General features: G+C 46.7%; 2 protein-coding genes across 2 annotated transcripts; one reads left to right on the forward strand and one right to left on the reverse strand.

The window, feature by feature from the left end:
- The first annotated feature begins 1,711 nt into the window (after window positions 1–1,711).
- BAD (BCL2 associated agonist of cell death) lies at window positions 1,712–9,173 on the forward strand. The gene is made up of 5 exons (XM_070766193.1): window positions 1,712–1,802; window positions 3,722–3,842; window positions 5,925–6,102; window positions 7,066–7,229; window positions 8,616–9,173. Exons 3-5 carry the CDS (start codon window positions 5,985–5,987, stop codon window positions 8,736–8,738), a joined length of 405 nt encoding a protein of 134 aa, XP_070622294.1. The 5' UTR covers window positions 1,712–1,802; window positions 3,722–3,842; window positions 5,925–5,984; the 3' UTR covers window positions 8,739–9,173.
- On the reverse strand, window positions 8,415–14,005 carry LOC139175217 (glyoxal reductase-like). Its single transcript, XM_070766192.1, has 3 exons — window positions 13,582–14,005; window positions 12,028–12,131; window positions 8,415–10,323 (listed from the first exon to the last, which is right to left on the reverse strand). The coding sequence occupies exons 2-3, from the start codon at window positions 12,060–12,062 to the stop codon at window positions 9,459–9,461; spliced, it is 900 nt and encodes a 299-aa protein (XP_070622293.1). The 5' UTR covers window positions 12,063–12,131; window positions 13,582–14,005; the 3' UTR covers window positions 8,415–9,458.
- Between the last annotated feature and the right edge of the window lie 41 nt (window positions 14,006–14,046).

A 14,046-nucleotide genomic window follows, 5' to 3' on the forward strand; every position in this document is an offset into this window, starting at 1 on the left:
CTTAAGTAATGGCAGAGAGGGCGGGGGAGGAGGATGCATAGTTCGGAAGTGCCTCACGCTAAGGGTTCCCCTGGGTTCTTGTCCTCTGCTTCCGAGTGCAACCTCTTCTCTCAGATTCTTCGTTCCGCTTCTTCCGTTTTCCACTTACAGTATATGTCCATATTTTCCTGGTGTTTAATATATAAAAAAAGAAAAAAAATACTCCATAGATTGCAAGAGTTCTCGGTTGAAGTTTAAATTGAATAAAGGAATTGTAATTTGCCAACAGCCTGGCCTCCAGCTGTGAAATGCTTAGAATTTAAGGCAAGCCAGCCAGTATTTTAACATAACCTGTGTGGGCTGCGTCTCCGAGAATTCTTTTTCTTTCTTTCTTTCTTTCTTTCTTTCTTTCTTTCTTTCTTTCTTTCATATCTTTCTATCTATCTATCTATCTATCTATCTATCTATCTATCTATCTATCTATCTATCTATCTATCTATTTTGTCCAATACAAATTGAAAGTTGAAAGACAATAAAAATATCAGGGAAAGGATAGAAGAAAAGATATGACGAGAAATGCTTGCTGGGGAATTCTGGGAACTATGGTCCGTACAGCTTAAAAACTGCCAAAGTCGAGATGTAGCAAAAATCAAAGCGTCCTTTAATATTTCGAAATCGTGCCATAAAATATTATGGGACCAAAGAGTCAAAACAAAGACTAAGCAAAGGTTTTTGTGCACTTTTAAAAAACGGGGGGGGGGGCAAGAGGTAAATATAGCCCCAGAGGGAAGGAAGGCAGAAAGAAAGAAAGAAAGAAAGAAAGAAAGAGGAAGAGGACGAGGACTGAAGAATGGAGTAGAAGAGAGGAAGGGGAGGGGAGGGGAGAGGAAGGAAGGAGGGTAAGAAGAATGGGATGGGAAGAGAAGGAAGAGGAAGAGAGTGAAAGGAATGAAAGGAAGAAAAGAAGGGAGAGGAGGAAAGGGAAAGGAGGAAGAGAGGAAGGAGGGAAGGGAAAGAGAAAGGAGGAAAGCGGTGAAGAAAGGAAGGAAAGAAAAAGAATGGGAAGGGAGGGGAGATAGAGAATGTAGAGAAGGGGGAAAGGGAGAGGAGGGGAGGAAGGAGGAAGAGGAAGGAAGAGGAAAGGAAAGGGGAGGAGGAAAAAAGGAAGGGAAGAAAGATAAGGGAGGGAGGAAAAAGATGGGGAGAGAAGGGAAAGGGAGAGAAAGAAGGAGAAGGGAAAGGAAAATGTGAAAAAAAGAGGGAGGAAAAACAGAAGAAGATGGGTGTCACAGGACTTTCGTTGCCAATGACAATTCGTTGTATTGACAATGACAATAAATTATTATTATTATTATTATTATTATTATTATTATTATTATTATTATAGAAGCAGGAGGAGAGAAAAAAGCAAAAAGGGGGGAAAGAAAAAATGAGACGGGATGAGGGGGAAGGAATAAAAAGAAAGGAAATCAAATAAAAGAAGAAAAAAGGCGGGAAGGAAGGAGGGAGGGAAGGGCAGAGAAAAAGAGGAAAAAATAAAATCAGAAAAGGAAGAAAGGGCGAGAATATGGCAAATCTCCCCCCACCCTCCCCTCCATTTCCATCAATCCTGAGGAAAATAGGACAGGGGAAGGGGGAGGGTTGATGCACTCCCTAAAGGGGCGGAGCCTCCCCCCTCTCCTCTCCACCCCCCTCCCCTCTGACGTCGCCGCTCCTGATTGGGCCCCGCCGATGGCAGTTCTTTATCGCCTTGGCGACTCCGGGCTGGCTGGCGGCTGGCGGTAAACAGGCGGAAGGGCGCAGAGGCAGCGCTGGGTCGGCAGGTGAGAACATCGGGCAGCCCCGGGGAGGCGGATTTAATGCCGGGAGGGGGGTTGCAATCCCCCTCCCCAATCTGGACCGGGGGGGGGCAGGAGAACCCTGGGAGGGGGTGGGTGGGACACATAGAGATTTTTGCATGCATCTCCCCCCAGATCAGGAAGCCAATGCAAAAACCTATTAGGATGGGGAGGGGGGCTGCTTTGCAGGTGCCACGGATCCCCCCCTCTTTGCAATTTGGAAAAAAACGGGGGTCGGGCGGGCGGGAGAGCGGGGAGCGTGCAAGGCGTGGGGCGGGGTGGAAAAGGGGCGATTGGGGGATTTGCAATAAAAATTTAAAAGGGTGGGGAGTGGGCTTGCGTCTGCAACCTTGCGCACGCATCTCCGCGCTGGATGGGGAGGGTGGTGGTGGGTTGCCCAGCTTCGCAGGGGAGAGGAAAAAAAGGGGGGGGGAGAAAGATTTCGCCACCCCCCTCGGGTAGCTTGAGAGTGGGGTGCGATGTGCTTGCGGAGCTCCTTGCCACTAGAAGAGGAAAAGGAAAGGAAGGCGAGGAGAGGAATGGAGGGAAAGGAAAGATGAAAGGAAGAAAAGGAGGAAGAGGAAAGGAAAGGAAGGAAGGATAAGGAAAGGAGGGAAAGAAGAGGAAAGGAAAGAGGAAAGGAAGAAAAAGAGGAAGAGGAAAGGAAAAGGAAAGGCAAGGAAGAAGAGGAAAGATAGACGAGGAAAGGAAACATAAGGAAAGGAGGAAGAGGAAAAGAGGAAAGGAAAGATAAGGAAAGGAAAGGAGGGAAAGAAGAGTAAAGAGGAAAGGAAAGGAAGAAGAGGAAAGGAAAGGAAGAGGAAGGGAAAAGAAAGAGGAAAGGAAAGGAAGAAGGAAAGATAGACGAGGAAAGGAAAGATAAGGAAAGGAGGAAGAGGAAAGGAAAGAAGACGAAAAGAGGAAAAGGAAAAAAGGGGAAAGGAAGAAGAGGAAAGGAAAGGAAGAAGAGGAAAGGAAAAGAAAGAGGAAAGAAAGAAGAAGGAAAGAAAGATGAGGAAAGGAAAGATAAGGAAAGGAGGAAGAGGAAAGGAAAGAAGAGGAAAAGGAAAAAAAGGGGAAAGGAAGAAGAGGAAAGGAAAGGAAGAAGAGGAAAGGAAAAGAAAGAGGAAAGGAAAGAAGAAGGAAAGATAGACGAGGAAAGGAAAGATAAGGAAAGGAGGAAGAGGAAAGGAAAGAAGACGAAAAGAGGAAAAGGAAAAAAGGGGAAAGGAAGAAGAGGAAAGGAAAGGAAGAAGAGGAAAGGAAAAGAAAGAGGAAAGAAAGAAGAAGGAAAGAAAGATGAGGAAAGGAAAGATAAGGAAAGGAGGAAGAGGAAAGGAAAGAAGAGGAAAAGGAAAAAAAGGGGAAAGGAAGAAGAGGAAAGGAAAGGAAGAAGAGGAAAGGAAAAGAAAGAGGAAAGGAAAGAAGAAGGAAAGATAGACGAGGAAAGGAAAGATAAGGAAAGGAGGAAGAGGAAAGGAAAGAAGAGGAAAAGAGGAAAAGGAAAAAAGGGGAAAGGAAGAAGAGGAAAGGAAAGGAAGAAGAGGAAAGGAAAAGAAAGAGGAAAGGAAAGGAAGAAGGAAAGATAGGTGAGGAAAGGAAAGATAAGGAAAGGAGGAAGAGGAAAGGAAAGAAGAGGAAAAGAGGAAAAGGAAAAAAAGGGGAAAGGAAGAAGAGGAAAAGAAAGGAGGAATTGCAAGGAAGTGGGCAGATGGGCAAAGGGAGAGAATGGGGGGCCAGGTATTGATTAGTGGGGTTGCCCGGAGCCCAAAGCCTTTTTGTTTTTATTTTTCTGGGCAAACACTAAGCCAGGCTCTGGAAATCTGGAGCGAGCATCTTTTGCAAACCCAGATCTGGCCAAAGGTATGAACCAGATCTCTCTCTCTCTCTCTCTTGATTGACAGCACGACCATTTTTAGGTTTCCTACAGCTAACCGGAGTGACACAGGAGGGTTCCTGCGTTGTTGTTGTTTTTGCTCATGCCTTGTGACTCAAGATGGTGAAGTTTTGAGCTGGACGGTCCTGGTGAGTCAGAATGGTGAAGTTTTTAAGCGGGACACTTGTTTCCTGGTAGGCGTAACCCTGCCCGCTCAATTGTCATCCCTAGCTTTGGTCACCGGGAAGCTAGGTTCACACGACTCTATAAAGTATACACTGGGATTATTGGCTAAAGGGAGGTTCAGTGTGTCCTGAGAAGGCTAAGCCCTTGGGGTGAGATTTTGCCCCCACCTGTAGCTCCAGGAAATGTTTGTGTTGCTGGCACGGGCTGTTGGCGTGCGGTGTTAACCAGGTTTAGTCTGTCCGATAAAACACCGGCAGCGCTTTCCAGGAGGGTTAAAAGCATCCTTTCTCCATTTCAGCCATTATTGGCCGTGTTTTCCCCGAAATAAGACCCTGCCTTGTATTTTTTTGAACCCGGAAATAAGCGGTTGGCTTTATTGCCCTGCACTCAAAAGTCTGATTAAGATTATTATCACGGGAGATTTTATTTTGGGAAGAAACATGGTCTCTCTCTCTCTCTCTCTAATATTCGTATCTTTCTATCCATTTTACTATCTATCATTTATCTATATCTAATCTATATCAATCTATCTAATCTATATCTATCTATCATCTATATCATCTATGTATTCATCCACCCATCAATTTTTCTATCTATCCATCTTTCTATCATCTATCTATATCATCTATTTTACTCTATCATCTATCTATATCTATCCATCCATCTATTTTATTGTCTTTCTATCATCTATCTATATCATCTATCTATTTTACTATCTTTCTATCATCTATCTTTTTTACCATCTTTCTATCATCTATCTATATCATCTATCTATTTTACTCTTTCTATCATCTATCTATATCTATCCATCCATCCATTTTACTCTTTCTATATATCATCTATCTATATCATCTATTTTACTCTTTCTTTCTATCTATATCTATCCATCCATCCATCTATTTTACTCTTTCCATATATCATCTATCTATATCATCTATCTATTTTACTATCTTTCTATCGTCTATCTATATCCATCCATCCATCCACCTATCTATCATCTATATTATCTATCTATCTATCCACCCATCTATCCATCATCTATCTACATCATCTCTATGTATCATCTATCTATATCATCCATCCATCCATCCATCTACTGTGTTCCCCCCAAAATAACACTCGGTCTTATATTTTTTTGAACCCTGAAATAAGCCCTTGGCTTTAATTGCCATGCACTCAAAAGCCCAATTGGCATCACCAGGGGAGGTCTTATTTTGGGGAGAAACAGGCTAAGAGGGGTGGATTTCAGCTCCCAGAGTTCCCCAGCTAGGGGAACACCAGACCTGGGGGGGGGATGTCCTGCCCCAAAACTTGGGAAGATGCAACCGGTCTGTGTCAAAAGCAACACATCAGGCAAGGTAACAATCACACCTGAAAGACTGGGATGTCATGCGGTGGAATCTAGTTTGGTTTTCATCGCTGAGCCATTAAGAGTCAGTTTTGTTGATCAGGTGGTGGATTAAATAAATGCATTTAATTAGTTTATTATATACATATAAAATATAAATGTTTTTCTCCTCTATTTCTTCATCTCTTTCCTCCCTTCCTCTTCTCCAATTCTCTCCTTCCTTCCTTCCTTCCTTCCTTCCTTTTCCCTTCTATTCCTTTGCTCCATTTCTCCGATCTTCCTTCCTTCTCTTCTTCTCTCGCCTTTTCTTCAAGTTCATCTTCCCTTCCCTCTTTCTCTCCTTTTCCTTCCTTCTCCAATTTTCCTTCCTTCTTTCCCTCCCAATTTCTCTCCTTTTCCCCCCTTCCTTTCCTCTCTCCATCCCTCCCCCTTCCTTCCCTCTTTCTCTCCTTTTCCTTCCTTCCCTTCCCCTCTAATTCACCTTCCTTCTTTCCCTCCTTTTTCCCCCTTCCTTTCCTCCCTCCATCCCTTCCTTCCCTCTTTCTCTCCTTTTCCTTCTTTCCCTTCTCCAATTTTCCTTCCCTTCTCCTCTAATTCACCTTCCTTCTTTCCCTCCCAATTTCTCTCCTTTCCCCCCCCTTCCTTTCCTCCCTCCATCCCTCCCTCTTCCTTCCCTCGCTCTCTTCCCACCCCACAGGTAATCTATCTCTAAAGCCTTCTGGAAAACCGAGTCAAGCAGCGGGGCGATGCCTGCCCCATGACCATGTTCCAGATTTCCGAATTTCAAGACGAAACTTTCTCCGCAAGTGAAAAAGATCTCAAGCCCAGTGGAGGGGGGGCCAAGGATCTGAACAGCCCCTCCCATGAGAACCCAGGTGAGGGGAACTGTTTCCCCAATTTCTCAGGTCTGGGGTAGATTTTTGTGAAAACAGCCCCGGTTAAAACCCTAGTTTGCTTTATCACGGTCCGTCGTTAAAAATTAGCAACCTATCCCAATCGGGTGGGTTTTGAGTTCAATCCTAGGTAGAGGCCGATGACAAGGCAAGGGGTTGGATTAGATCAGTGGTAGGCAAAGTTGGCTCTTCTATGACTTGTGGACTTCAACTCCCAGAATCCCTGAGACAATCATGCTAGCTCGGGGATTCTGGGAGTTGAGGTCCACGCCATAGTTCCCTCTAAGCTGAGCAGTGAGCAATCGCTCACTTAAAAATCATCATCAACTCAGAGTTTTCCAAACCTGCCCAGAAGCCGAGAGGGAAAGAGTGAGAGGGAAGGAGAGAGAGAGGAAGAGAGAGAAACAGATAGAAAAAAGAGAGGAAGGAAAAGAGAAAGAAAAAGAATGGGAGTAAGGAAGAGAGAAAGAAAATCAAAATCTAGTTTGAAACTAGCTCAACTATTTAAGTGGCATTTTGATATTGATAGAGTTGCCCTATTATGAGCTCACTGTTATAGACACACAGGACAGTATTTTATTTTGAAATTCTCTGAGGCAAAACAAGGTGGGTTTTTTATTTGTTTGTTTATTTATTTATTTCCGTGCCGCCCAGTCCCAAAGGGACTGCCGCTCAGACACTATACTTTTCCACCACCACCCCAAAAAAATTAGAGGGAACACTGGTCCACGCATTATACAAGAGCCAACTTTGCCTACCCCTGTGACTAGATGACCTACAAGACCCCTTTTCCAACTCTGCTAATCGGAAAAGGTTGCAAAATGAGGCGCGGTTGCTTAACGGATGCCTTGCTTAGTGACGGAACTTTTGCGGTCATTGAGTCAAGGATTGTCAGCCCGTTGCAAACCCCGCGTCCTTTCTAACTCGAGATTCCTTGCTCCGTAGAACTGAGACGCCGCATCGGGTCCGACCATCTCGATTCGGAGACCTCCGATGAGGTGGGGGCCTTCCGGGCCCGCTCACGCTCCGCCCCTCCCATCTTGTGGGCCGCGCAGCGATACGGCCGGGAATTGCGCAGGATGAGCGATGAATTCCACGGCGCCCTTCAGGTAAGGCTGGCGTGCAGGGCAGGTGGGGGCAAACTTTGCCAACGCCGAGCGAGCCTTCGCCTTTGCAGAATGGGCCTTGCTAAGGGGGGAGTCCTCAACTTACGACCACCCTGGAGCCCCAGTGGAGCTCCCTGGCTGTGGCCAACAGAAACATTAGTGAATTTTGCTCCATTTTTACGACTTTTTTTGCCGCCGCCATTGTTATTAACATGGTTGTTAAGCGAATCGGGCTTCCCCCGTTGAGTTTGCTTGTAGTGGTTGACCACATGACCTCGGGACACTGTAACGGTCATAAATGTGAGTCGGCTGCAAGCGTCTGAATTTTCTGATCATTGAGATATGCCACAATGGCCGTAAATGGTCGTAAGTCCAAGTAATAATGGGGTTTTTAGTGTTTCTCTTAAATTATTAGATTTGTTATGTATTGTTTATTTTTGCTGTGAGCCACCCCGAGTCTACGGAGAGGGGCAGCTTATAAATCTAATAGACAGACAGACAGACAGACAGACAGACAGACAGACAGATAATGTAGATAGATAGATAGATAATGTAGATAGATAGATAATGTAGATAGGTAGATAGATAGATAAGATAGATAGATAGATAGAAGAGATAGATAGATAGATAGATAGATAGATAGATAGATAGATAGATAATGTAGATAGATAGATAGATAGAAGAGATAGATAGATAGATAGAAGAGATAGATAGATAGATAGATAGATAGATAGATAATGTAGATAGATAATGTAGATAGATAGATAGATAGATAGATAAGATAGATAGAAGAGATAGATAGATAGATAGAAGAGATAGATAGATAGATAGATAGATAATGTAGATAGATAGATAATGTAGATAGATAGATAATGTAGATAGATAGATAGATAGATAGATAGATAAGATAGATAGAAGAGATAGATAGATAGCTAGAATAGATAGATAGAAAAGATAGCTAGATAGATAGATAGATAGATAGAAGAGATAGATAGATAGATAGATAGATAGATAGATAGAAGAGATAGATAGATAGAAGAGATAGATAGATACATAGATACATACATCGATAAATAAATAAAGTCACTTTTATTCCCAGTGCCGTCGTGAATTCACACGGTCACTAAACGAACTGTCGTAAGTCGAGGACTCCTGGTATTCTAATTGTAATTCTGATTGCAATTCAAATTAAATTAAACCATTGTTTCGTTTAATGAAATTATAATTGCTTCGTTTAACATACCTCAAAAAAAAAAAAGAAGAGAAAAACGGCAAAAACGTTGGAAAGATGTCAACCACCACTGGCACCACGCCGACGTTTTACCGATCGGTACAGCGCGTCGGTCCACCAGTGCGTCAACCCCGTGTCTTCTCCCCTTTGTCTTCCAGAACCTGCCACGCCCGAAAAGCGCCGGGGCCTGCTCCCACATGGACAACCCTCCCAGCTGGAAGGACACGCTGCGGTCGTGGTGGCGCCGAAGCTGCCCGGAGAATGGACCTTCCGGTTCTTAAACCGGGTTATGCTGCTACCTGTTACGGGGGACGGGAGGGGCGGGTGGGAAGGAGAAACCTGGTGGGGTTTCGACCGTACGTTTTTTCTTTCGTGGCATCTCGAAATGATTCCGGGTTCCGGGTTTGATTCCTAACACTTCCGATTCTTTACGTCGTCTGCAAGAAATTTACTCCAGACCTGACATTATGGCACCGTCCAGATTTTTAACCTTCTGCCCGTTTGACCCTCGATTAAATTAACCCGATACCCAAGACCCTTAATTTTCCACCGCCCTCCACCCTCTTTTCGGAAAATCAAGGCGAATACCCGTTTTTAAACAAGGCAAAAAAAAGTGATTTTTCTCCCCGTCACCTTCACTCTCTGTATTGTTACTGTTTATTTGTCCTAATTCTTAAAGGGGGGGTGTATATAAAGGTTGTTATTTCTGGCTTCTCATCGGCCTCGTAGCTGTTTTTTAACCTCACGATCTCGCAGCTGGGTGGGAGGCTCCGATCTCAGCCCCCCACCACCCCAACGAGCGATTAAAATAGCCTGACATTCATAAACCTGGCTAATTCAGGGTTGAGTCAGCCAATGAATGACTCAGTCGGGGTAAGGGGCTAAACCAACAATTAGTGTTGGCACCTCGCAAGGCGACAACGAAGCTTCGAAATGGGAAATCGACTCGCGGGTTGTTAGAAAGAGTCCCGGTTTCAGTTGGTGGGACCTGTGCCAGCCACTTACACCACGCCGCTGGGGTCCCAGCAATACCGTTTCCCGCAATCCAGGCGCTGTAGCTCTTCCATGTCGGCTTGGCTCAAATCCCACGACCACAGCTGGCCGTTTTCAGCCACGCGCCGCGGAGAGGCCGACTTGGGAATCACGCTAACGCCCTGGTGCAGAGCCCAACGGAGCAAGACCTGGGCGGCTGTACGGCCGCGGCGCTGGGCTACAGCCCGGACTACGGCGTGCTCCACCAACGGACCGGTGCCCAGTGAGGAATATGCTTGCAAGTGGATACCATTCCGGGTGCAGAATTCGAGGAGCTCCGTCTGCGCGAGTTCGGGGTGGAATTCCACCTGCAGGACGGCGGGCGACACCCTGCAGTTGGCCAGCAGTTCCTGAAGGTGGCCGACGGTGTAGTTGGAAATGCCGATAGCTCGGACCTTCCCAGCTTTGTGCAACTTCTCCAGGGCGCGCCAACTCTGCTGCCGACGTTCCGGGTTCCCGGCGTCGTCCTGAGGCCGGCCTTGAGTCCCCGGCCAATGGATCAGGTAGAGGTCCAGGTAACCACAATCTAAGTCGCGCAAGGTCTGAAGGCAAGCAGCGTAGGCAGCGTCTTCTCCGTGGTCTCTCGGGCTCAGCTTGCTGGTGAGAAAAACGTCCTCGCGGACGAGATGGTGGCGAGGCAGCAAATCCTTCAGGGCTCGTCCGAGCGTGGCCTCGTTGCCGTAGACGGCCGCCGTATCCACCAAGCGGTAGCCATTCGCCAAAGCTGCATCCAGGCTGGCACGTACGGCCTCGTCCCCCTTAAGACGGAAGGTGCCAAGGCCCAGAAGCGGCATGGGGGCGCCAGTGTTTAACCACACAGTCCGTTCTGGGACCCTAAAAGGAGCAGCATTAAATACAGTGGTACCTCTACTTACGAACTTAATTCGTTCCGTGACCAGGTTCTTAAGTAGAAAAGTTTGTAAGAAGAAGCAATTTTTCCCATAGGAATCAATGTAAAAGCAAATAAGGCGTGCGATTGGGGAAACCACAGGGAGGGTGGAGGCCCCGTTTCCTCCCAGGAGATTCCTAAAGAGGCCCCACAGAGGCTTCTCCCTGCCTTTTCCACCCGTTTCCTCCCAGGAGATTCCTAGAGAGGCCCCACGGAGGCTTCTCCCTGCCTTTTCCACCCGTTTCCTCCCAGGAGATTCCTAGAGAGACCCCACGGAGGCTTCTTACTTTTTCCTCACAGGAGATTCCTAGAGAGACCCCACGGAGGCTTCTCACTTTTTCCACCCGTTTCCTCCCAGGAGATTCCTAGAGAGGCCCCACGGAAGCTTCTCCCCGCCTTTTCTACCCGTTTCCTCACAGGAGATTCCTAGAGAGGCCCCACGGAGGCTTCTGCCTGCCTTTTCCACCCGTTTCCTCCCAGGAGATTCCTAGAGAGGCCCCACGGAGGCTTCTCCCTGCCTTTTCCACCCGTTTCCTCCCAGGAGATTCCTAGAGAGGCCCCACGGAGGCTTCTCCCCGCCTTTTCCGGTTACAGTTTCGGAGGCTCGGGTTCGTAAGTGGAAAATGGTTCTTGGGGAGGCAAAAAAATCTTGAACACCCAGTTCTTATCTAGAAAAGTTCGTAAGTAGAAATGTTTATAGTAGAGGAACCACTGTACATGTCTCTACTATCCGGCACAGGCCCGTATTTAGCCCTCGGCTCTCTACACAAGTGGTCTTCAATCTACGACGGTCCATTTAGCGACCAAAGTTACGGTGCTGAAACAAGTGACATGAATTACGTCCATTCGGGGTCACGTGATCAAAATTGAGATCACTGTGTTTCAGAGATTTACACAATGACACTGGGAACCACATGGGCGCACTGGGGTGCTTTTCAGCCTATAGCTTTGGGATCTCCTGGTGGTGCCCCATCCCAGCAGCTTTTTTTTCAAAACCGGACTCAATGACTAGGACGGGTGGAAGCTAAAATCTCTTTAAGTCACTTCGGCTTTGAATGGTTGGGGGGGGCTGCTTGCGCCATACCCAGGGCCCCCAAGTCACGCAGTTCAGTAGGAGAGCCCTCTAGTGGCTCCTGTGCGCCACTACACCTTTCAGGGAATTACCGTAATCTAGAACCCGAGTTGGAAAGTGCACCCTCTAGCGGCTCGCGTTTGCTAATGCACCTTTTCCGGCAGCACCTTTTCAAAGGAAGCCCGTTTTTAGGGAAAAGGTGTTAAGTTTTCAGGAGCTGCAGCACGCTTCGTCAGACGGGGGGGAAAAGGGGAGGGGCCCTTGCACAGAGCCGCCGGAGGGAGGGGGGTGGAGGGGGAAGCATTGCATTAGGCAAGGAAGCGCCCGGTTCTCACGAGCAAAGGAGCTTTGCAAGGGGCTCTCCTTGCAAACTCTCCTTTTTTGGGGGTGCCGCTTTGCATCTCCCCGGCTTAGCATGCAGTCCAAAACATGGCTTAGCTAGCAAGCCGGGTTTAAGCCAGCTTTTAACCCCTACCAAGCCTTGCTTTTTGGGGGGCAGACTTGCTAGCTGGCCTCCTTTCCCCCTTCCCTCCCCTATTTTGCAAAAAGGGGGCGAAAAGACCCCTTCCCGGCTTACCAAGACCCAGGAAGGGCCGGCTCTGTAGGCTGCATGGCTGATCAACGAGGAGGGGAGGCGGGACCAGAGGCCGGATGATAGGCGGGGCTGCCGCTCAATCGGGGCTAGAGAAAGAGGAGGAGAACCCGGGAAAAGGAATTTAAAAAGAGAGTGTGTGAATGAGAGAAAAGGAAGGAAGGAAGGAAGGAAGGAAGGAAGGAAGGAAGGAAGGAAGGAAGGAAGGAAGGAAGGAAGGGTGTGTGACAGAGAAAGAAAGGAGAGAAAAAGAAAGAAAATGGGAAAGGAAAGAAAAAATGTGACAAAGAAAGAAAAGAGAAAGGAGGAAAAAAAGAAAGAAAAGAGAGGAGAAAGAGAGCGTGTGACAGAGAGAGAAAGAAAGGAAGAGAAAAAGGAAAAAAATGCCACCAGAAGTTGTGAAAAAGTGTTCGGAAACTTCAGATCGTGCAGAATGCAGCTGCGAGAGCAATCATGGGCTTCCCCAAATATGCCCATGTCACACCAACACTCCGCAGTCTGCATTGGTTGCCGATCAGTTTCCAGTCACAATTCAAAGTGTTGGTTATGACCTTTAAAGCCCTTCATGGCACCGGACCAGAATATCTCCGGGACCGCCTTTTGCCGCACGAATCCCAGCGACCAGTTAGGTCCCACAGAGTTGGCCTTCTCCGGGTCCCGTCAACTAAACGATGTCGTTTGGCGGGACCCAGGGGAAGAGCCTTCTCTGTGGTGGCCCCGACCCTTTGGAACCAACTCCCCCCAGATATCAGAGTTGCCCCCACCCTCCTAGCCTTTCGTAAGCTCCTTAAAACCCACCTCTGTCGTCAGGCATGGGGGAATTGACATGTTCCTTCCCCCTAGGCTTATAGAATTTATGCATGGTACGCTAGTGTGTATGATTGGTTTTAATTTGTGGTGTTTTTTAAAGTAATTTAAATATTGGATTTGTCTTACATTGTATTGCTATTGCTGTGAGCCGCCCCGAGTCTGCGGAGAGGGGCGGCATACAAATCTGATTAAACTTGAAACTTGAATGCCCCGACACTGGAAGTTTTAAAAAAGAGGCTGGATAACCATCTGTCTGAAGTAGTGTAGGGTTTCCTGCCTAAGCAGGGGGTTGGACTAGAAGACCTCCAAGGTCCCTTCCAACTCTGTTATTCTAAGTGAGAGTAGAATAGAAAGAATAGAAGAATAGAACAGAATAGGAAATAATAGGAAATAATCGAGTGGAATTCATAGAAGAGAATAATAGTGAATAGAATAGAGTAGAATAGAATAGAAAATAGAATAGAAAACAAAACAACAGAAATAGGAATAGAATAGAAATAGGAATGGAATAAAATAGAATAGAATAGAAAATAACATAGCACAGTCTAGCATAGAGAACAGAATATAGAATAGAATAGAACAGATTACAATAACAGAACAGAAATAAATTCATTTTAGTAGGAAAGTGGAGACTTTTTTGATTGCGAAACTTCTATTTCTAGTCTGCGGCCTTCTCTTTCCAAAGAGATCTCTCTCCTTCGCTACTTCCTGTAGTAAACCCTCGCCTACCTCAGTCCGACCAAGTTGTCCTGGATGCTGCCGGACGTCTCAGCTGCCCCCAGGAATCGGGACGAATGACCGCTGGTCCAGAGCCGCCGTTGGGCAGGTTTGTGATCCCAATCGCCATTGGTCACCTCCACCTGTCGCTTTGCCCCTCTGCCCTTGCCCCAGGACTCAAGGGACCGGGTCCAAATGAGAGGGGAGTTGTCGATTAGGACGATTAACAACGTAGCAGAGTTGGAAGGGACCTCGGAGGTCTTCTAGTCCAACCCCCCCTGTTCAGGCAGGAGACCCTGTAGCATTCCAGACAACGGCTGTCCAATCTGTAGCAAGGTTGTTAGTTACAGCTGGCTTGTATGGACGACCTTGCCTCTAACTCCAGCCACCATCTGGAATTCGAGGCCCAAATATTTCTGCTACTATATTTCTGCTACATCACTGAAAAATAAATAAATAAATTTTATATACATACAT

Source organism: Erythrolamprus reginae, chromosome 13, assembly GCF_031021105.1.
Source record: "Erythrolamprus reginae isolate rEryReg1 chromosome 13, rEryReg1.hap1, whole genome shotgun sequence".
NCBI lineage: Eukaryota > Metazoa > Chordata > Lepidosauria > Squamata > Dipsadidae > Erythrolamprus > Erythrolamprus reginae.

Coding starts and splice junctions, on each gene's coding strand:
- BAD (XM_070766193.1), top strand. CDS start 5,985: ATGACCATGTTCCAGATTTCCGAATTTCAAGACGAAACTTTCTCCGCA. Junction 6,103..7,065: donor CCCCTCCCATGAGAACCCAG/GTGAGGGGAACT, acceptor CTTGCTCCGTAG/AACTGAGACGCCGCATCGGG. Junction 7,230..8,615: donor AATTCCACGGCGCCCTTCAG/GTAAGGCTGGCG, acceptor TTTGTCTTCCAG/AACCTGCCACGCCCGAAAAG.
- LOC139175217 (XM_070766192.1), bottom strand. CDS start 12,062: ATGCAGCCTACAGAGCCGGCCCTTCCTGGGTCTTG. Junction 10,324..12,027: donor CCGGCCCTTCCTGGGTCTTG/GTAAGCCGGGAA, acceptor TGCTCCTTTTAG/GGTCCCAGAACGGACTGTGT.